This window comes from Amphiura filiformis, unplaced genomic scaffold, assembly GCF_039555335.1.
Source record: "Amphiura filiformis unplaced genomic scaffold, Afil_fr2py scaffold_74, whole genome shotgun sequence".
In the NCBI taxonomy this organism is placed as follows: Eukaryota; Metazoa; Echinodermata; class Ophiuroidea; order Amphilepidida; family Amphiuridae; genus Amphiura; species Amphiura filiformis.
The window spans coordinates 99,494-123,313 of NW_027305538.1; the positions used below are offsets into that span (position 1 = coordinate 99,494).

At 36.5% G+C, this 23,820-nt stretch overlaps 3 protein-coding genes across 3 annotated transcripts in view; all 3 read right to left on the minus strand.

The window, feature by feature from the left end:
• Nucleotides 1–23,820, minus strand: part of LOC140144705 (peptidyl-prolyl cis-trans isomerase-like 4) — a 76,665-nt gene that overhangs the window by 42,078 nt on the left and 10,767 nt on the right. The window contains exon 4 of the mRNA XM_072166516.1: nt 23,263–23,380. Coding sequence (XP_072022617.1) covers nt 23,263–23,380 — 118 coding nt within the window. The remainder of the gene's footprint in view (nt 1–23,262; nt 23,381–23,820) is intronic.
• LOC140144715 (tubulin alpha-1A chain-like) lies at nt 1,194–6,093 on the minus strand. The gene is made up of 3 exons (XM_072166526.1): nt 5,876–6,093; nt 4,934–5,082; nt 1,194–2,967 (listed from the first exon to the last, which is right to left on the minus strand). The coding sequence occupies exons 1-3, from the start codon at nt 6,054–6,056 to the stop codon at nt 1,987–1,989; spliced, it is 1,311 nt and encodes a 436-aa protein (XP_072022627.1). The 5' UTR covers nt 6,057–6,093; the 3' UTR covers nt 1,194–1,986.
• LOC140144706 (tubulin alpha chain-like) lies at nt 14,806–21,564 on the minus strand. Its single transcript, XM_072166517.1, has 4 exons — nt 21,370–21,564; nt 19,584–19,806; nt 17,954–18,102; nt 14,806–16,878 (listed from the first exon to the last, which is right to left on the minus strand). Exons 1-4 carry the CDS (start codon nt 21,547–21,549, stop codon nt 15,895–15,897), a joined length of 1,536 nt encoding a protein of 511 aa, XP_072022618.1. The 5' UTR covers nt 21,550–21,564; the 3' UTR covers nt 14,806–15,894.

Below are 23,820 nucleotides of genomic sequence, written 5' to 3' on the forward strand. Positions count from 1 at the left end.
AGCACATCAGACATATCGAATTGCATTCTGAATACGAAGAATGTCCTTCTGATATCAAATAATTTTGATTTTTTTGAAATTCGCAATGTAATACACATTTTATGGCAAATCGTTAAAAAATTATATTTTTGATATTTAACAGTACTCAAGTAAACTTTATAAATCTGATGATTTATACTTAAAGTGTATGTAGGTGGGATGAAAAGCAGACGATCAATTGAAAATTTTGAGCTTTCGTATTGAAGATATATAGATTTTTTTCCCAAAACACCAGAAAAAAATTAGGTCTTTTGGGGAAAAAAAATCCATATCTTCAATATGAAAGGTCAAAATTTGCAATTGATCGTCTCATACACTTTAAGAATATATCATTAGATTTAAAATATTTACTTCGAGGACTGTTATATATCAAAAATGTGAAAAATATCAAATTTTATTAATTTGTCATAAAATTTGTATTATATCGTGAATTTCAAAAAATGAAAATTATTTGATATCAGAAAGACATTCTTAGTATTCAGAATGCAATTTGATATGTCTGATGTGCTTTCATGTCCAACAAAAAAAACTGTCGAAATGCTCATTCCAGATCCCTTAAGGATGCGCAATTATGTTTTGGGAGCAACTTTACCATGTTTGTTTCTTTAAAAATATATATTTTCATGTACATTATATAAGGTCCTATGCCATGAGTTGGGACACCTTTCGGTAACACATGGGAAATTTTGAAAATTACAATGACTTTCATCTTGCAGCTAAGTAACATCTTACTTGATGAGGCTTGTTTTCATGAGCATTTTGACACCATTTTAATGAAAATTGGTCAATTTTCAGGAAGGGGGTCTCAAAAATATATATTTGTATTAAAATGATGTTCATTTCTTATTTTAAAGCTCTTTATTTCATTTTGGTGTCTATTTATATGTATTTGGGGTAAGGGTGTGAGTGAGTCCCGGGAATTCGAGTCCCGCCCGATAATCCTGCCCGGGTACCCGAAATTTTTAAAAAAATCATTCATGGTTGACCTTGTTTTGTGTTTTTAATATGAAAATTGATACATAGTTTTCATGTCATACTCTATTAATGATATCAAAATGCATTGAATTTGAATTTGGGGTTTTTTTGCATTTTTTTTTTTTTTTTTTTGCAATTTGGTACCGGTTACCCGCTCGAAAAATGCGCTGGTACCGGGCACAAAATTACCAAAATCACACCCCTAATTTGGGGTCTGTTAATCCAGAGATTTTGTTTTCAATGGACCTTCCTGTTTCTTTAAAATAAACTTTTAAAAGTGTGAAAATGGCTCCCTAGCCACCACCGCAATCACCAATTCATTAATTAATTAATCCTAATTAAAACTGAAACAATATGAATTTTATTTATTTCTATGGAAAGAGTATAGATTACTCTTTAAAAATTTTTATTGTATGAGAAGTATTATGGAAAATAAGACACCATAAACATCGTGGAACAAGTGGAAAAGTGTTACTCCACTGCCAAATTAGGTATCCCAACTCATGGCACAGGACCATAACATGAGAGAGGAAAATAATTTCCACATTATTTTCTTACATGTTGTTCACAAGAGAAATTATACACAACAATATTTACTGAAACCTGTTTTCCTAAAGCCTATTCAGTAATCTGCTCAGTCGAAAGATCGTACTTAAGTACAGAAATTAACTATGTGTATTTGAATGGGGCTTCAACTTTGTCAATATTGCTGTTTTCCCTGTTTTTGCCAAATTTGTATTATTTTTTACACTTTCGCTGGGATCACTGAATAAGCCTAACAAGTTCTAACTTTTATTTTAACAACTGATTTGATCATAAGTATTTAGGATTTTAAAAAACCTTGCTTTATTTCTTAAGTCTGCTGTAATATACTGCTAATAATATTTTACTAAACTGAGATCAGTAGTATTTAAATAGTAGATCACATTGATATGAAACAGAAAAAAAAATCAACATCAATTTTGTTCAATTTTAATACTCTTCCCCTTCCTGCTCCCCGTCTTCATCAGCAGAGTCAACACCAACTTCTTCATAATCCTTCTCAAGGGCAGCCAAATCTTCACGAGCCTCAGAGAACTCACCCTCTTCCATACCCTCTCCGACGTACCAGTGAACAAAAGCACGCTTGGCGTACATCAGATCAAACTTATGATCCAGACGAGCCCAAGCTTCGGCGATGGCGGTGGTGTTGCTCAACATGCAGACGGCACGCTGGACCTTAGCCAGATCACCACCTGGTACAACGGTTGGTGGCTGGTAGTTGATACCTACTTTGAAGCCAGTTGGACACCAGTCAACGAATTGAATGGTACGCTTGGTCTTGATGGCAGCAATGGCTGCGTTGACATCTTTGGGGACAACGTCACCACGGAACAGCAGACAACAGGCCATGTACTTGCCATGACGAGGATCACATTTGACCATCTGGTTGGCTGGCTCAAAACAGGCATTGGTGATTTCAGAAACAGACAGCTGTTCATGGTAGGCCTTCTCTGCAGAGATGACAGGAGCGTACGTGGCCAGAGGGAAATGAATACGTGGGTAGGGCACTAAGTTGGTCTGGAATTCTGTCAAGTCGACATTGAGAGCCCCATCAAAACGTAGAGAAGCCGTAATAGATGAAACAATCTGACCAATCAGGCGGTTAAGGTTGGTGTAAGTTGGGCGTTCAATGCCCAGGTTACGGCGGCAGATGTCGTAGATTGCCTCGTTGTCAACCATGAACGCACAATCACTGTGCTCCAAAGTGGTATGAGTGGTCAGGATGGAGTTGTATGGCTCCACAACTGCAGTTGAGACCTGCGGCGCTGGGTAGATCGAGAATTCCAGCTTGGATTTTTTGCCAAAATCGACAGAGAGACGTTCCATAAGGAGAGATGTAAAACCAGAACCAGTGCCGCCACCAAAACTGTGGAATATCAGGAATCCTTGCAGACCTGTGCACCCATCAGCCTGAAAAATATGAAGGATAAAAGTATTATACAACGGCACTGATTGATATAATTAAAGACAGAATTAAAAAGCAACTTTTTTAGGCATTGTTGACATGGAACCTTCAGGAAAGAAAGTTTGCTACTATGAAGACCTAACCTAATATACGGTTTGTATATTTTAAGATGCAAAATTAACCATAAGGCGTCATGTTTTACCATTAAAAATATATAAAACAGTGAAATTGGCCAAAAAACAACCCCAAACAAAATAATGGGCCCAATTAATAAATAAATAAACAATACAATTAACAAGAGCACCACTTCCTTGTTCAGACTGTCTGTTTTGTAATGTCAGAGAGGGGTTGTCATGGTCCCATATGCTGATATACTATAGGCACTGAAAAAGTGCTAGTCAAAAGGACATTTCACCTTGAGTAAATGTTTACATAACTAATTGGGTTTGGTGACTGGTCAAGATGCCTGATAGGTGTAAATGAGTGAGATGTTTGTTCATAGTAAGGGTTGCCAACCAACAATTTGGTAGCCCAATTAGTTCTGAATTTGAGATACTACTTGCTCATGGCTCGTGCACAGAAGGGCCTATAGACAGCACGAGCCCAATTGGTGCTGTATCTATTGACTTGTAAGGCAAAGCAACACTGAAAAGCAAACATTGTAGCCCCACTGAAGCAGTAAAGTTCAACATCTCTTTTACACAATCGCCAGATCAAGGAGTTTGTTCAGTGTTTGTAATATGAAAAGCACCACAAACAGTCTGCATAGGAGACTATTCCATGAAATTTGGTAAAAATTTTTGTAACAAAATGCTCCAAAAATGACACTTTCCGTCCGAATTTTCCTAGCTAAATAAGTAACAATCATGAACAATCATGCAAAGATCGCCGCCTCAAATTACCAGATCCATTGCTCAAACGATGTAGCAAGAGAAAGAAAAAAACATACAGAAATCTGGATCATGCCTACAGTTCATTGCGTTACGCAATGAGCTAATAATATAATTAAACAGATTTAATTAAACAGGAAATAAATAAATTGTGTAAATTTGGACAACAAAAATCTGAATTGAGGTTTACACCTGAAAATTGTCATGCCTGATATTACAAGAAAAAATTGAAGCATGTAAGCGATGGTTTCAAAACCAAACCGCCAAAAGACTAATGGCACCCTGCCAGAACGTACGACAATTTTATGTTCTTCACTCAATTTGCAAGTTTTGTTCATCGGGGTCATATATGTGACCATCCGCTCGTAAAGTCGGCAAATTGTATTTCGAGTTACAGTGCAAAATGTGCATACAGGTTGTATTCATATTTACCTAATGCTTGTTCTACATGTTTCTCATTTTAGTGTCAGTCAAACGCCAATCTTTAATCCTACTGTTGAAGAGGATAATAAGCTTATACTTATGTATAGAGTTAGTAAATAGCTCTAGTCTTTGTTTGCTTTGGCAAAATCCTGTTCAAGTGGTGGTTGACTAACAGGACATTCCTGAACCTTGTTGACTTGGGGATAATTTGAAGTGACCGCCAATTATGACAATTTGATATGTAATACCAGCGATGTGGAAAAAGAGAAATAATGTAGCACCAAAATAATGTACCCTTTTACTGAAGGAGCAAAGTTTAACAAGCCATAACTCCGCTTCTGGATATTGTTTGAAGTCAAATGATATATCATTGTAAAGCTTATGATATATATTTTCTAAAACCGGAAGAAAATTAAATTGACCAGAGCTGACATTACGAGCATTTCGACGTGGACAGTCACATATAAACTATGGCTGCACATTGTAAATTATATTTGTGCGCCTGATCTTAAATTTAACATTGCAACAAGTTTAAAATGTGTCTACTACATTGTATCTTAAAAAGATTACTCAATATCAATATGAGTAAAGTTGTGAAAAAGTACAATTGAGTATTGAGCAATTTTTATTTAGAATGCACTGCAGGATATTTTCTCACCAGCTTTCTGATTCTGTCACACACTTGATCAATGTGTTCTTTACCAATGGTGTAATGTCCACGTGCATAATTATTAGCTGCATCTTCCTTGCCAGCAATCAGCTGCTCCGGGTGGAAAAGCTGACGATAGGTACCGGTGCGCACCTCATCTGGATGATGGAAAGAGAATTGTATACAATGTATAAATGATGCATTCTATGCAAAGTTTATCTGCCAACCTCTAGCCTCATCCCTTATATTTTTATGTTCTATTTTTTCCCACTTCAACTTTAAGATCATACATCATTTTGTTCAGGGTTCTAAAAACTGTTTTTGATTATGAGGGCTATTCCAGGTGAAATCTATATACCTCTTATGGAAGACATATCCTTAATCTCTCACACAAGGGGTGTAGATTTCCAATGGAGTAGTCAGTTAAGGTAGTCCTATTTGAAATTCATACCCCATGTGTAGAAGATTAAGGTCATGTCTTCCAAAGGGGGTGTGTGGATTTCAACCGGAATAGCCCAGAACTGATTCTGTGAAAAGTAGTATTTGCATGTGCCTTTTGTCACTGACAAATATTCCTCATGGGAGGCTATTTTGTGAAATTTGGGGACAAATCGCCCCAAGCCCCTTGCATTTTGCGCTCTGTTTTTGTGTTTGCATTAAATTTAACTTTTCTATGAGTTGACTTCTGACGTCAATGCCTGGCAGTATGCGCACGCATCATCACAATTTCCATTGTTATTTGCCTGGCAGTATGCGTGCGCATCATATTTTGTTCAGGGCTCGTGTTTTTAAAACTCCCACCACATCACAATAAGGTTATTGAACAGTGTTATAGTGCTTGCATGGTGTTCATTCAAGCATATCGATATACCAGTCCCTTGCCTTTATTGATAAACATTGAAGTCAACTCATCTATATGAACTGAAACAGAAATATAATTAATGTTCTCACCGATGACAGTAGGCTCCAGATCTACAAACACTGCTCTTGGTACGTGTTTTCCTGCTCCAGTTTCACTGAAGAAAGTATTGAAGGAGTCATCACCTCCTCCAATGGTCTTATCACTGGGCATCTGACCATCAGGCTGGATACCATGCTCCAAACAGTACAACTCCCAGCAGGCATTGCCCATCTGCACGCCAGCTTGGCCAACGTGGACTGAGATGACTTCGCGCTGTTGGATAAAAACATTATTTTTTTGAATTGTTACTGTTTATATAAAATCACACAAATATTCAGTGTTACAATAATACTGCATGACTGGACATAATCAGCCTGCTAATTAAGAATTTTAAACAGGGCAGCCAATCCAAAGAAATTTGCCAAGAGCACCTAGACAAATGCTTTTGAATTGCTTGAAGACAGGGCGCCAAGGCAATACCATTGGTGCCTTTGGTTATTCTGAGGGCTGTTGGACTTTTGATACTAGTAAAACTCTCAAAACAAGGTGCTACCACAAAGAGTTTGTTATGTGCGCATGGTATACGCCTTTCATGCACACACTTTAATTTCCACATACAAAAGCCTTCTGACACATTGCTAGAAAAGCGCCAAAAATAAAAATGCAATTTTGCGCATGCGTCTGCATGGAGAACCATGTTTTGGTAGAAAGATGGCGGATCTGTGCATAGGGGGAATAATAAGCGACTTTGATAATTCAGAATCAAAGTGCATTGAGGATTATTCTGGTGAGATAAACAATCCAATTTCCCACACTAGTCGGGAATGATTGTGATCGTAGTACTTTTCAGTTATGACAGTGGCGAGTCTAACCAATACTTAGCTTAATATAAATTAAGTGCTGTGACAAAATCAAGACCAAACAATGTGCAAAACAAGTTAAAATCATTTTTACAAAGTGAAAAGTTCAACACCATTGAATACTGTACGAGTTTATATTTCCTGTGACATTACCCACAATGCATTTCATTCTCAATTATCAAAATCGCTTAAGGGGGTACTACACCCCTGCCCAATTTTGTGCCTATTTTTGCATTTTTCTTAAAAATTAAAGCATATTGGGGACAAGTAAGATATGTATATTATAAGGGCAAAGACTACAACTACTGCACTGGAAATTTTATTTCAGCAGACAACAATTGTGGAGTTACAGTCAAAAATGAGGGAAAACCAATATTTGATCAATAAATCAATAACTACTTGCTTTGAGTAACTGAATTTTCAGTACAGTAGTTGCAGTCCTTGCCCCTATAATATGCATATCTTACTTGTCACTAATTTGCTATAATTTTTGAGAAAAATGCAAAAAAAGGCACAAAATTGGCCAGGGGTGTAGTACCCCCTTAATGATTTCATTTGCCTGAATTTCTGTCTCAGACCTGTTGCTACTGTTTTCCGATGCAAATAATTAAACTTTTAGTAAAACAAATTAATTTCTATGGCAACGGCAAGCAATTTACCATTTGTATTAATTATTCAGGAGAGGAAAGAAAGATCAATACTCCTTTACAGGAAATAATTGTGCGTGGCAATACACATTAATTTTTCAGATCCTCCATTAAGCAATGACGAGATCATTAACCGTGACAACATCAAATAAATTCAGCTCTACGTTATTAATGTATAGGGTACATTTTGAGATAAGACAAAATGTATATTTAATTTTGTATGCATTTCATTGTATTTGACAATATAAAATTTCTCTACTGGATTTTCCATACATGCATTATTCACTCGGTCGGACATCCGGGAACATTGTCCCCTTCGTCCCCTTTGCACAAGCGCGCGCATAGCAACCAGCCTGAGAAAGGGGAACTGCACATGCGCTGCACATGCGTACACTGGTTTTACAAGGCTATTTCCCCTTTGTGACGTCAGCCCGACCAAGAGAATATGGATAATTCAAATTATAAGATATGGAAATATATCAAGGGAGCCAGAAAGCCTAAACTGTTTTTACCTGTTTCTTTAATTATGCTATGTGTGTATTTTTAAGGTTTTGATTGTTTTAAAAATGTTTTTTTTTGTATTTCTTAAGGTTGTTTTGTTTTGTACAGCGCTTTCCTTTTGTAAAGGCGCTTTATAAATGCCGTTAATAATAATAATAATAATAATAATATAATAATAACTCACAATCACCTGCTCCCACAAAATGAGCATAAAGTCGCCAGGGCACTATAGAAAATACAGTCCGTTGATCATGACAAAATTCAATAGAAAACAGAAGACATTGTGGAGGAAATATTGATTTTTGAAGACCAAAGCATGGAGGCAACTTTATGCTCATTTTATGACAGCTGGTCATAGTGAGTTACGCCTTTCTGGTTCTGAACCCTCAATATTTTATTTCACAAGAAACTTCTTTTGTCCAATATCCATTTGGTCCAATAGCCTTATAACTATTCAGACTAATCATCATTTGGTTGGATTTAATTATCGTTTGGCCTATTAAACCATATGGCAAGAAAACATGTGTATTACATGCTAACATCATTGACTGATATTGCTTCAATTGATAAGATTGTAGCGGGTTTGCCGTCGGACAAGTTTAGAACTAGCTCTGAACTAGCCCTGACTTCTTCAGGACAAAGTACCTAGGAATGAGACATGTAGGCAAGTAGGCCACCCCTTGCCTACTGGTGGCTCTGAAAAGAGCCGTTCATTGAAGACTGCCCCTTGTCAACAGAGAACAAGCAGACCTCGCCTATCTGCTAATGTAAAAAGTTTGGTGGCTCTGAAAAGAGCCGTTCAGTGAAGACTGCCCCTAGTCAATAGAGAACAAGCCGACCTCGCCTATCTGCTAATGTATAAGGTTTGGTAGCTCTGAAAAGAGCCATTCAGTGAAGACTGCCCCTTGTCAACAGAGAACAGGCAGACCTCACCTATCTGCTAATGTAAAAAGTTTGGTGGCTCTGAAAAGAGCCGTTCAGTGAAGACTGCCCCTTGTCAACAGAGAATATTGCTTCAGAGATATTGCTTCATTTGGTCTATTCTGGGACCTGAAATAAACATCAACAAGTGAAGCATTTACACTACACTGATGTTAGAGAACTCAAGACTGTCACTGAATAGATTCATCAAGTTTGTAGTTAATGTATTCAGTCAACTCAAGACTCTGTTTTGATCTATGTGTCATGCTATGGGACATGCATGACTTGAGACTCGACTTTTCAAAATTGAAATGACTTGACTCAGATTTTCACATTTTCCCCATAGAGATTGTACAGTAACTGACTCGACTCGAGATATTGCAAGAAATTACTTGACTCGACCATGAAATGACTTGACTTGTTACAACTCTGGAAATTAGCCACATTACTCATGGGGAACATGAAAGTACTCCTAAGAGATGTACATGCCAGCCAAGCCATGAAGATCTGGAATCAAGATCTTCCAGAAACAATTATCTTTCCTGAATACAGTCAGTTCCTGAACATTTTAAATAGAAAGTAATTGAAGTTTTCTCATAATTTTCTTACCAAATATGTTGAAAATGATCAATTAACAAATGGTACAAATATGAAAATCATCAAGTATTGATTATCATAAACTGCATCTCTAAATATTAAATTCCATACCAGATTTACAAAGAACACAACTTCACCTTCTCAGTCTAAAATGTGGTGTGATCAAGCAAAATCAGTCTGAAGTCGGTCATATTCAATTTTCAGTTTCTTATTGGATTGTAACAAGCATTTGCAGAGTCTCCATTTTGCAGCAAACCCCATTGAAATTGGTGAACTAGTATGAAAGATATGAATAGTTAGAGTTTCCAAAACAATAGGAAAGAATAGGAAACAAACTGAAATATTTCCTTTGTTTGGCTATATCTCAAGATTAATATTTCCCCGACTTCCAACTGGTCACATCACAAATTCTATATCCCAAAATCTGATATATAAAATACTTTCTTCTTAAAATTAGCTTATGTATAGACCACTTGACATGTGTCGTCATTGCCCGTCAGTATAAGCGCCAATTATGGCAATTTCCATTGTTCTTTGCCCTGCAGTGCCCCGCATCGTAGTTTGCTCAGGACATGTGTATTTCAAATCGCCCACCAAGTACAAGAAAGCCATTGAACAGCGTAGCGGTTCATTCAAGCATATCGATAGACCAGTCCCTCGCCTTTGTTGATAAATAATGATGTCAAGTGGTCTATAGTACTAAGCTATTTAAAAACCCAATTCTATACCAACTAACTACCAGTGGTAAAGAGCATAAAATTAGCCTAGTGTGAAACCATCTATTGATGGATTACACAGCTTTATTCCATAGGCTGCTTCCTCAATGGAGTCTTTACACTAGTCTAACTCATGAATATCTTACAACAAGGATGCACTGTAATGTTAAACTTATTTTTCACACATTTTAAGTAGAACTAAAAGTAGATATCTGCTGTATATTCTCATACTGCCTATGCAGCTTTCAACAACTTCTAGAAATAATATCGGCCACTTACCATTATGAATTGATGGTTTCTGGTTTCTTCACTCCTCGAAAAAAGTAAGACTTGTAACAGCCGATTATTGCTTCCCAATTGTGATGATTAGGACTGCCGGTATCAGAAGTGCTGTTTCTGCGCCGCTGCAGCAATATTTTATCCCTACCCTTATGCTACAATATCCTCCTTGATTGGTTGCATCCAGTCACCATGGCGATTTGATACTTAACGAACAATTTATTGTCTCCGTATTCTGTCGATATAATGTACTGAAAGTATATCTATTAGTGCCGGTTGAATGAGCATCAACAGGTTGCTGTAGGGACCATTATTAATTGTAATCATTCTTTTCAATAGAAATGGGCAGGTATATAACTCATTTCACAAACAATGCAGTGTTAATAAGTCCATGTTGGCTGTTAACAGATTCAATCCATCATAAATATGAGTCAAACCGTCAGCCTACTACGATAATTATCAAGTAATTTTTTGTAATTTTGAGAACAAAGTACAAAATATGGTTCAAGCATGCATCAGTTACATAATCAGAAATCACCCTAATTCTATCTGATTATTCCCTTTATTTTGTTTCATTATCATTTGTTCTTGTGCAAAGATATGTGAAAAAAATAATTTTAAATGCATGCTTGAACCATATTTTGTATTTTGTTCTCAAATTACAAAAAATGACTTATCGAAGTAGGCTGATGAAATGTTTAATGGATCAGGCCAGAGTGCCTTACAACTACAAGTTACACTGTTGAGAGTTTTCATAATTCAATTTTTCATAATTTCAAAGCTTTTTCAGGAGATACCATGTCAAGTCAACCTTGACTCACAAACCAAAACCTAAACTAGGGGTGTGATTTTGGGTAATTTTGTGCCCGGTACCAGCCATTTTTTTTTTTTTTTTTAAGTTTTTTTTCGGTTTTGTAGTGTCTCTGGACCTAGACCTAAATGCTAGGATCATGGTTGACCTAAAAAAAATAATAAATTGAATTTTGCACATTGTTTTGTAATTTTAATATGAAAATTGATACATAGTTTTCATGTCATACTCTATTAATGATATCAAAATGCATTGAATTTGAATGCATTTTGATATCATTGATAGAGTATGACATGTAAACTATGTATCAATTTTCATATTTTACTTTTTTTTTTTTTTTTTTTTTTCTTGAATTTTTTTTCTATGTTTTATTTTTTATAATTTTTTCAACATTTATTTGTTTTGCAAAAAAAAAAAAAATTTTTTTTTTTTTTTTTTTTAAATTCGGAGTAGCCGGGCAGGGAATTTCCTGCCGGGTAATAGGATTATCGGGCGGGACTCGAATTCCCGGGACTCACTCACACCCTTAACCTAAACTAATAAAAATTAAATTTTATTTCTGCCTAACTCTAATCACAAGATAAATTATCAATCATAACAAGGGTACACAATAACAACAGGTATATACACACACTTTTAAGGCTACACGATCTATTGTTGGTCGAAGCAGCCGAAAAATCAATTTTAATTATCAAAATCAATATATTATTGACAAATAACACTTTGATATTTTGCAAAGGTTCATTCTACAAATCATATACTTTGAAAACTTGCTTAATTTATTGTTGGGAATAAGTTATGTACGTTTTACAAAAGTGTTGTTGTTTCAGTCCTCTTTACAACATAACTCAAGAACCACAGGACTTACAAGGGTATATCTGTGATATTTGAATTCTTCTACATACTCGCTACAAAATGATCAATGCAATTTTTTTTTTTTTTTTACTAGCACTCGCAAGATGCTGTGAACTACCAAATCGCAACAGTTTAAAATAGTTGCTAACCTTAATGGATATTTTCAGAAGAACTATAAAATTCCTTGGAAAAACAGTGGCATGATCGACAGGAATTTTATAAACATAATTTTTCAGTCCCCAAACCTGGTGACAAATTATGTTTATTTACATAAAATTCCTGTTTAAATGCAAGAAATTTAAACTTACACTTGGCAGCTCATTTATTAAGACCATACATTGTATTTTGCGACATCTCTCACAAAGTATGTGAATTAAAATGCTTGCAACATTTTATTCATTGTTCTACAGTACCTTCTTCTTGTGGACTTCCTAGGATCACTCAGCCATAGCTAATGCATTTTACCCATTAACTATGGCCAGTATAAATTGACTAATTAATCAGAAACACACCAAATCAATGTGAATAGCTTGGGATCTATCATATATTGATTATACGATGAAAAGAATTATTCTGAATGACTTGCAGCCCATCATATCATATCAAAATTATTCTGAATGACTGTTGCAGCCAATCAGATCATATTAATATTATTAAGGGGTACTACACCCCTGTCCAATTTTGTGCCTATTTTTGCATTTGTCTAAAAAATTATAGCACATTGGTGACAAGTAAGATATGTATATTATAGGGGCAAGAACTACAACTACTGTACTGAAAATTCAGCAACTCAAAGCTAGTTATTGATTTATTGATCAAATATTGGTTTTCCCTCATTTTTGACTGTAACTCCACAACTGTTGTCTGTGCTGAAATCAAATTTCCAGTGCAGCAGTTTTAGTCCTTGCCCCTATAATATACATATCTTACTTGTCACCAATGCGCTATAATTTTTGACAAAAATGCAAAAATAGGCACAAAATTGGGCAGGGGTGTAGTACCCCCTTAAGTAAATTATACCATAATTCGTCATTTTGGGGGTTCAGTGCGGTTTATGCTTATATAATGAAGTATAAATAGTCAAACCAGGACTCAAACTGGGTATATTTTTTTCTTTCTGTACAGTTGATGTTTTACGAGAATCTTCACGCAAATCGATTCGCGGATTTGCATCGGATTTCTGAGCCTGTGTTGCAGCCAATCATATCATATTAATATTATTAAAGGGCAAATCATAACAAAGTATGTTAAATCTTTAGGGTGGCATGACATTTTAAAATAAATTTTGAGAAATTCACATTAGTACCAAGGTTAATTGTGACGTGTCATGTCAAAAGGAGACACTTTTGGGCAGGATCGTAAATAGAGAAATAGCCAAAAATCTGCTGGTGGGTGATTTTTTCACAATTCGGGTTTGTTGCGAATTTGTGATGTTATTAATGTTAAAAATATTGTCTGATAGTTTCAGACCGAATATAACTGGCATCTTGTATTTTTGAGACATTTTTCAAGTTAATTCCTACTCTCAACATTGTCAATAATATTTTTAAAGACCGATATCTCAATTTCCAATTTTATAATACCACAACTTCCGAACTCAATCTTCGCTTAGGAATGTCCGATTTCATTGGGGAAAACGGCGTTGTGGAGCAAAATATCTCTACATTTAAAAACCTCAAAATTCATAACCTGCCCAAAAGTGTCTACTTTTGACATGACACGTCACAATTATCTTAGTTCATAAAGAGTGATTATTGTTAACGCAGTATTTCCTGTAACTTTTTTAAGTCGCATGGCTCAACAATAAGGACAACTGTGTTCATACGAAATTATGTTTAAATGCGACACCGATTAACAAACGGATGAACACCTAAATCATAAGGGCTTTGTCGAGTAGAATTTTCATTGTCGACTATCATCAAATCTCAAGATCCGACAAGCAATACATCTATAATGTCTAAATATTAAGTCAGAGATCATGTTATGCATCGTTTATTTACATCAACATATTACTATTAACTACACATAATCAAATTGGTAAATTGCCACTGGAAAATGCCGTTGATTTTTCCACCATATCATCGTCATCTTGTGCTCAATTATTACTTTTTTACACCTAGAAGTTACTTTTGATTTGATTTGATTTGATTTGATTTGTTCGGGTTTTGACAACCCTGGATAACCCAAGAAAGCCTCTATTGAAGCTTATTTCCATTGGGGTCCATTTGAACACCGGGACGGGTTGGGAACAGTCAGGGGTTAATACCCTACTCTTTTTCGAAACTGACTGCGAGATACATGTACAGGTATGGCTCTCTGTACACGGGACCAACGGCTTAACGTCCCCTCCGAAGGACGGAGTACTTTCATGATTCATTTACCCAATTCTAAATGAACCATGGGGAGAGCGGAAGTCTGAATTTAATCTACAGAAGTTGCCAATTAATTTCAGACTGTTTTTTCCAAGTCAATATCCCAGCAAATCGCCACCGTCGGGTATCGAACCCGGGACCTCATGCACTAAAGGCAAGTACCCTAACCATTGCGCCACGCTCTCCCTTTACTTCATGGTGAATAATATCTAAAATATTGTCCTTGTTGACAACAGCCATACTAAATCATGCCACCATGAGGTATCCCTTCTGAAATGACGGCATTCCCAGGCATTATATGTGAATTTAGGGAAACATTTGTGATTTTGAAAAAAAGTTCAACTCATTCAATTTATTAGTATGTAATCATTTTTCATTCCATACAATAAATAAATACAAAGTAGATCATTACATAACACTCAACATAATTTTAATTCTTAAAACCAATCACATATCTTTGTATTTCATAGTTCATACATTCTTGTACTCATAATTACTAAATCAAAGGATTTAAGGATGGACAAAATAATAAAGAGGTAATTTTAAGAAGCTCATTTAAAGAAGCATAGCCATGATTTTAGTGTGACGGGGCAAAGCCAAATTTCTGTCTCTTTAACATCCCCATTTTATCACTGAAAAAAAAAATGGGGACAGTTTCACTCATTGCCAAATATTGGGAACTTTGTCGTGCAAACAATTCTTGATGTGAATCAGCACAGTGAATAGATGGTCACATATATTTAATGTATTCTTTCCAGCTTATGCACAAGCATATTTTCTTTCTTTTTTTAACATTTTATGCTTTATTACATAAATTATTTATATTACTGGTACACCAAACCATAAATGCTACAAAATATTTGCACATGAAGGATATTAAAACATCAGAACTGAACAAGAATACAATAAGTACAATTTTAAAACACAGTGAAAAGTAAGGGACAAGCAGGTGCAAGCACCTATGCCATAATTCCAAAAATAAATTAACCCTAACTGCTCTGAATGCTACAAAACTACTATAGGCTGGGTGCCTTCCCCTTCAACGGGCGGGGTGTGCAACACATAGGGCACCTCTGACCAAACCCACCTCAGGGCGTTAGGCAGTGGCGTAGCATCATAGGGGCACGTCCCTCCCCCAATCGATTGCAAAAAAAAGAAAATCCTATAGAAAAATTGCCGAAAAACAGATTGTGCCCCCCAATCAGACCCAGTGCCCCCCCATAATGGTTGGTCCCCCTCCCAATGTGATGACCCACACTACGCCACTGGCGTTAGGGTTAAAAGATCTCCATTCAACTCAAAAAACATCAAATAAAAAAATAATACCCAAGATCATATTAATAAAATTTACACCTAAAAAAGAAATTCACTTTGTAGACATAGTACATTTTACACCCAAAGCAAAGGGACCAACCTGTTCATGGTTCAAATTTGTTGTTAAATGTATCCAATACTTGAAGATTATTGTAAGTCTTTCTTTTTTTAATCTACGCAAAATGTCTCCTTCCGTCTAATAATCGTCATATTCATCTTCTTCTGCCTCTTGTTCCTCCGAGTCAGCAGCTACTTCTTCGTAATCTTTCTCTAAAGCAGCTAGATCTTCACGAGCCTCTGAGAACTCACCTTCTTCCATACCCTCACCGACGTACCAATGGACGAAAGAACGCTTGGCGTACATCAGATCAAATTTGTGATCCAGACGAGCCCAGGCTTCAGCGATGGCGGTGGTGTTGCTCAACATGCAGACGGCACGCTGGACCTTAGCCAGATCACCACCAGGTACAACAGTTGGTGGTTGGTAGTTAATGCCTACTTTGAAACCAGTTGGACACCAGTCAACGAATTGAATGGTACGCTTAGTCTTCAGAGAAGCAATAGCAGCATTGACCTCCTTAGGGACTACATCGCCACGAAAGAGCATACAGCAGGCCATATACTTGCCACGTCGAGGATCACATTTGACCATCTGGTTTGACGACTCAAAGCAAGCATTGGAAATGTCTGCTACATAATTTTGCTCATGGTAAGCTTTCTCTGCTGACATGAGAGGAGCGTACGTCACAAGAGGAAAATGAATTCGTGGGTATGGCACCAAATTAGTCTGAAACTCATTCAAATCAACATTCAACATACCAGCAAATCGCAAAGATGTGGTCATCGAAGACACAACTTGGGCTATCAGTCGATTGAGGTTTGTGTAAGTTGGTCGAATGAGCTCAAGACTCTGCCGACAGATATCGTAAATAGCCTCATTATCAACCATGAATGAGCAATCAGAGTGCTCTAAATTGGTGTGGGTGGTAAGGATCGAGTTGTAGGGCTCCACAACTGCAGTGGAGACTTGAGGCGCAGGGTAGATGGCAAACATGAGCTTGGATTTCTTGCCAAATTCGATCGAGAGATGTTCCATTAGGAGAGCTGAGAAACCAGAGCCAGTACCACCTCCGAAGCTGTGAAACAAGATGAAACCTTGCAATCCATTACACTTGTCGGTCTAATAAAAAAAGGAAAAGAAATGTTCTTTATACATTTGATGGCAGTTCATACTAACCAAATTCAGAGGGACTTGGGAATAACCCAACATGAAGCAAAGACACAAGCAACAGACAAAACTGAATGGAGGAGGCTTACTCGGCAGAGGGCGATGGGCCACACCGGCCTGCGCATATAAGTTAAGTCAAGTATGTTTTGATTACCCAGTAGACACAGAAATACCATATTGTCTGCAATAAACGCCCCCCCCCCTAATTGACGCCCCCTCCATTTTTATCTGTGTTTGACAGAAATGCAATCATTTCCATGCCATATCGTGTAAGCTTAAAACTAGCTTCAGTATGTCAGTGACGATCACTAAATTGCATGAACAAAAACTTTCATCCATTTCATTGCCTAATTATGGTAGAGTTTCACCAGATTCTTGCTTGATGATCCACTTATGGGTTTAATTTTGTTGTATTTACCAAGAAAATGCCATTTTCCACTTGATTTTCATGGCAGTTCCATGGTAGTAGTAGTATAGTCGTAAATCCCTAGTTTCTACAGGAGCACCTTTGGATATTGAATCAGATTTTTAAGTTTTTTTCACTGACAATTCTCTTCCAATAAATGACCCCCTTTTATACAACACCCCCAGGGCATTTATTACAGATAATATGGTATTTTAAAAATGTTCTTCAACTTAACAACCAATTTAAATAAAAAGCAGATCATAGGGTGAAAAGCTGTCAGAACAACATGAACACCAACTTCAATATACAAAACACAGCTGATTAGGCAAAAAAAAAAAAGGTTCGTCTCAAAGCTTGCGCGCGCGTTTGTAAAATCCCACGATTTGACAAAAAACAAATGCGGAATTTTTTTTTATTTCAAATTTTTTTTTATAGTTTTTTCCAGAAAAAAATTGGCGAAAATCAGACTTTTTTTCTCAAAATACCATGAAAAAAAAGTCGGGAATAAAAAAAAAAAATTTTTAAAATCGCATTTCGCATTTGTTTTAAATTTCTCGTGAGCTTTGAGACAAACCTTTTTTTTTTTTTGGCCTTAGCTGAATAATCTGGTTTGAAACTTACCATCTTCTTGATTTTATCCATGCATTCCTCTAGTTTCTCTCTACCAATAGTGTAGTGACCACGAGCATAGTTATTAGCAGCATCTTCTTTGCCAGTGATTAGCTGCTCAGGGTGGAAAAGTTGACGGTAGGTACCGGTGCGAATCTCATCTGTTGGGAAGACATTAATATTCATGATCAGTACAATCCTGTGTGCAAAGTAAGGCTGGGATATTCGGTCGGACTCTCAGGAACCAGCCTGTTCCTATGGTACCGTACTGGTTACCCAACAGTCATTCAGTGTGTTTCTACTGAGCAAACAGTTGCGGGTGAATTCAAGTGAATTCTGAATTGATGCAAGGAATGTGTGGTAATAGTCTGAGAAGGAACAGATCGGGTAAAGGTGAATGCACGGTAATGCGAGTGAATCCCGTCAACCACCTATTGAGGTGGTTAAGGCCAATTTAAGTCAATTCTTTGTTTCCTGTTACACAATTTTTCATGACTGTGTAGGTGACTATTTCAATTTTCATTATTCATTATTTCATACCATTTCATTATTGCATCTGTTACAGGTGTAAACCAATAACTACACATGTATACATGTGATAAATCATAGTTTGTAGTTTACAGAGGTAGTTTACAGCCACATGAAGGTGATTGTAAAACTATTATCAAAAATTTCACAATATTTTTTACGGGATCAGAGCAGATCAAAAAGTGCGGGACAGAGAAGTGAGTAGGTATTCATTATTAACCATATATACCATGCTCCTACTGCAAACAAAATCCTTGAAAATCAACAGTTTTATGAAAAAAGAGATTTATGATATATTTAAAACTACAATTATTTATTGGTATGTTGAAGTTTGTTAGAAATCAACATTTTATTCAAAATAATGAAATATTTGGCCAGCAATTGGTTTTGAGCAGAGTAGGGTAACGGGAAACTAGGAATCGGCTTTCATTAGCCTAATAGTGGTGAATAGTACTGCTGAATACACTTAACATTGACAAGGGGCCCCGGTGTTGTCACTTCCTATTCAAAGGCATAACACATGATCGTTCCCAAAGTCAAAAATACCCCCTATTTTGTGCAGTTTCAAGAACATTTTCAGCATTTGTTACCCCTATTTTAAACAAAAATGGGTACAAGTAAGCCTTCAAAAATACCCCTATTTTTTGCATTTCAAGTACACTTTTACAAAAGCACCTGTTCTGATTCATTTTCTTTTCTGAGGAGACCTCTTTTGTCCTTTTAATATACAAGGAAAACAAATTAATAGAAAAATATATACACATACACCCAATTGGATACATCATGTGGTTGATATGATACAGTTATCTACAATGTATACTTCAAGCAACAAGCCACGGAAGTGGAAGAAACTGGTAGTGTTAAAAAATGATTTTGTGTGTAAAGAAGTCTTTGTAATTGGGCTATCCTACATGTAGTAGAATCCATACAGCCCCTATGGAAATCATGACGTTAAATCTCTCACACAGGGAGTGAACATTTCAAATGGAGTCACCCATTCAGGTAACTCCATTTGTAATCTATACCCCCTGTGTGGGAGATTAATGTCATGTCTTCCATAGGGGGTGTATGGTTTTCAAATGGAATAATCCATTGTACCACACATATTACCTACCAATTACAGTTGGTTCCAAATCTATGAAGATAGCTCGGGGCACATGTTTTCCAGCGCTCGTCTCACTGAAAAATGTATTGAAGGGGTCTTGCTCTACCCCAATGCTATCATCAGTAGGCATCTGACCATCAGGCTGGATACCATGCTCCAAACAGTACAACTCCCAGCATGCATTGCCAATCTGGACACCGGCTTGGCCAACATGGATCGAAATTACCTCCCTCTGTTTGAAAAGAGCAATGTGGTATGAAATGCTAAGTTGCTAAGCCTCGGCCAAAAAAAAAGGGTTGTCTCAAAGCTCGCGCGCGCATTTGTAAAATCGTGAGATTTGGAAAAAAAACAAATAAGGAAACTTTTTATTTCAAAAAAAAATTTTTGTTAGTTTTTCCAGAAAAAATCAGATTTTTTTCTCCAAATACCATGAAAAAAGTCGGGAATAAGAAAAAAAAATCGCATTTCGCATTTGTTTTCAAACCACTCGTGAGCTTTGAGACAAACCATTTTTTTTTTTTTTTGGCCTTACAAGAATTACATAATCAAATGGGCACCTTAGGAGAACAATGCCAGTGCATTGAAAAGGTCTACCCAGGTTAAATAAGAATGAAATAAATAAATATTACATCCATTGACTCATGTCTTCTCAAATTAAATGTTGCAATCAGTCCCGATACTACGATACAGGATTCACATTTGGAGAGGCTACCGTATCACACCTTATCCTAGGAGAATCTTCAGGCCGTCTGTTAGTTTATAGAGTTCAATTTTATATTGAATTATACCTGGATGAATGACAACCTTCACAAACAAATTCCTTACTTGCTTTACATTGTAGGCCTATCTTACAAAAAATATGGTAGGCTCACCAATCAAGCTTACAATACAAGGCATTTAATCTTGCACCTACAGTCAACAACTTAAAAAAGTGAATGCATTGAAACACTGGTGTGACACTGGCAGGTCCTTCATGTAAGCCTACACAAAATTAGCCTATTGTCAAGACTTTATTGAAGAATTAGACAGCTTTATTATATATAATCCATGTCTTGATGCTACATGTAGGCTAACTCTGAGTATGCTTATATGAAAGTAATAGGCAAACTGACATACTTGTCAAACATGGTAAAGATACAGGGACGAACCTGTGTTCACAGGCCAGAGTGCTCATCTCTCTTTTGAAGCAATTGGGACCGATTCTTCCCAAGAAATGTTGCTGCGGGGATCGCTGAATCTCTTCCACAGTGTGTCTGTTACCTTCCTGACATTGATTGAATAAAGCCGGCACACATTTGTATACCTTGGTTGGGAGAGGCAATATGGGTGAAGAGCCTTGCCTAAGTGCACAACACAATGTGTCAGCAGAGTGCAACACTATCGTAAGTGCAGCAGAATGCAATAGCTGCCATTTGCCATATTTCAATAAATGTACTTACTTTTAACCAATAACACTAGAAAAAACACCCAACTGGCATGTTATGTGATATCTTAGGGTTAGCTTAGAGGCCATCAGGAAAGTATATGGAACATCAACACTTTAAAATTGAATATGTTGCACTCTGCCAACGATGCTGCCGGGATTCGAACCCACAACCTTGAACCCACAACCTCAAACCTCAACTGAGTTAAAGTCTTGGACTACTATGCCACCATGCCCCCTTCACAAAATGCATTGTGGTTGGGGATCGAATGTCGCATGTCGCCTTTTTTTCATTATTATATTAAATACGGTCAGGCATGCACTTGATGTTTTATTTCAATGTTTACTTAAAAATGAAATATTAATACTTACCATTCTTTCTACAACTCTAACAACAGCAAAATACAACTTATGATTGAAAGACAGCAAGATGATGTTTGTATCAGCAAAATGGAGCAACAGTTGTCTCTTCAGGTGATGACTGCTTATACTGCTAATAACGATATATAAACATTTTTGGTGTTTTGCTTTCCAACAAAAAGATGAGTCCATTAACTGTCATAGTAACCCTCTCTGGTTCACTTAGTGACTCCCCTAGGCAGCTCTAATTCATAATTTCATTTATATACCAGAATCAATTAAGTAGAATGTCAGGTTTGTCTAAAATCCAACAAATAATTTAGATGTTATGCTTCAGGACACAAAGTCTGTTCTTATTGGTTAAAAGCAATATTGGTGTTCCTCGAGAGAGCATAAAATATTTGTATGCATAGTTTCAACATGAAAGTCTATATCATATAATCAGCATTTGTGATATCATCAAGCAAAATCAGTCGGAACTCGGAAATATTGAATTTGAGATATAGCCAAATAAAAGAAGTATTTCCTTTTGTTTCCTATTGTTTTGTAAATTATTTAGTTCCTCATATCTTTGAAACTGGTTGTTCAATTTCAATGGGGTTTTCTGCAAAATGTAGCTTTATAAATGTTTTTAACTATCCTATAAGAAACTGAAAATTTAATATTTCCGAGTTCAGACTGATTTTGCTTGATCGCATCACATTTATCTTTGTCGCATGAAATATTTACCAAGAAGAATAAACAGTGCTGAAAAGCAGCTCCATTCAATTTCATGTTACTGTACGTGAACATACAGAGGATGGACCTACAATATTGATAAAAGTGTCAAATTTTACCCTCATTAGTTTGCTTTAACTCGAACTGACTGTCTTGCAACTTGGTATTTTAGCACAACTATCCTTCTTTCAAACAAAATTCCATTTTTTAATGGTTTTATGATTTTACAAATAACTGAAAAGAACTTTACAGGTGCAGAGAGTAACATCACTTCAAATTTAATTTGGTGAAATATTCAAATTGTAAGCATTCACTCGAAGCACTGTACACACGTCAGAATTACACTGTCTGGTTGTCTAATATCATTTTTCTGTATGTACTTTTCCCTCTTGGTATCTTTCTTCTCTCTCCCCCCTCAATCTCCCCCTGATTTGAGACTTTGTACACATCTCTCTGGCAAGTCATCTCCCTTTTATGTTTCTCTCTGTGCACATCTTTCTCTCGCTTCACCCTTCCAAACTACACACACATAACATCCAGGTTTCAAAGAAGAATCCAGAGTTTTTCGGAACTAGAGATAGATGCCGTTGGTGGCGTCTGGCCAGATGAAGGGGGCTATACCCGGCTACCTGTACATGTTTTCACCTGTGACGTACGGGTCTATTATTAGATCTGTCGATTAAATGCATTTTTTGGCCCAGATCTATGCTGTTTCGTATATTTATCATCGTTTCCAATCCTTTTGAAACCATTCTAAGGCATACCATGCGCTACAATGTCAAAATTGTGGCTACATCATAGATATCTGGGGCATATCAGATCATTACCTGGTCTGAGCATACGAAAATAATTCAGGTGTTCTATCAAAGCTTTCGTCGTGTGCTGCCACCTAGCGGTGGTTCCGGGAACTTGGCGTCCAGTTTTCAAAGAAGAATCTAGATGCCTTCTCCTCTTCCACATACACACATTCATGTTTCAAATGAAAAATTACAATCCATAGTTCATTGCTGTCAAATAACACATCCATTGTTTGAAATTTTCTAGAAAATGTCCTATTATTATGGCTGGTTCACAAGTAAAATGTGTTCACTGTCACTTCAATGAATTAAAATGTCAACGTTTTCATCCATTAATTAATTAAATTATTTATTTTTTATCCTTCATATACTATACCTCTTTCTTTCTTACCTGTGATCCATGACATTCACTACCATTATTCACCATGGAAACAGCTCCTTTCTTAGTATGCTTGATCCGAGGTGATGTCTCCATCTCAAAATATTTGGCTTGGTCTCCATAAAGTTTACTGAAGGAAATAACAGAATTAGAATTAAAATCATCAATTAGTCCTAATAATTTTTACTTCCATCACAAAGAATTTGAAAAAGATTTCAGAATGCCCTATTTGCCCTTGGATTAAAAATCAGGTTTTAACTAGGGTCTATTTTTGCCAAGAAGTCGAGTCCAACTGAGGTGGATTTTGTGTATACTGGGAGCTACATGTACTTGGGATATACACAGATACATTTATTGAGACTTTCTGCCAAGAGAGAGTTTCAGCTGACATTTATAAGTAGCTCCTGTCAAGAGAATGCCATTTCATGATACCAGGTGGGCAAATAGAGCACAGGTGCTGCTTAATTTTGCCCTTGCTCACTGTCATATACACCAACTCATACAGTAAAGTAACTATACATATTAACCCTAATCTATGACCTCACCTAATCTCCCACAAGTAGGATTGTA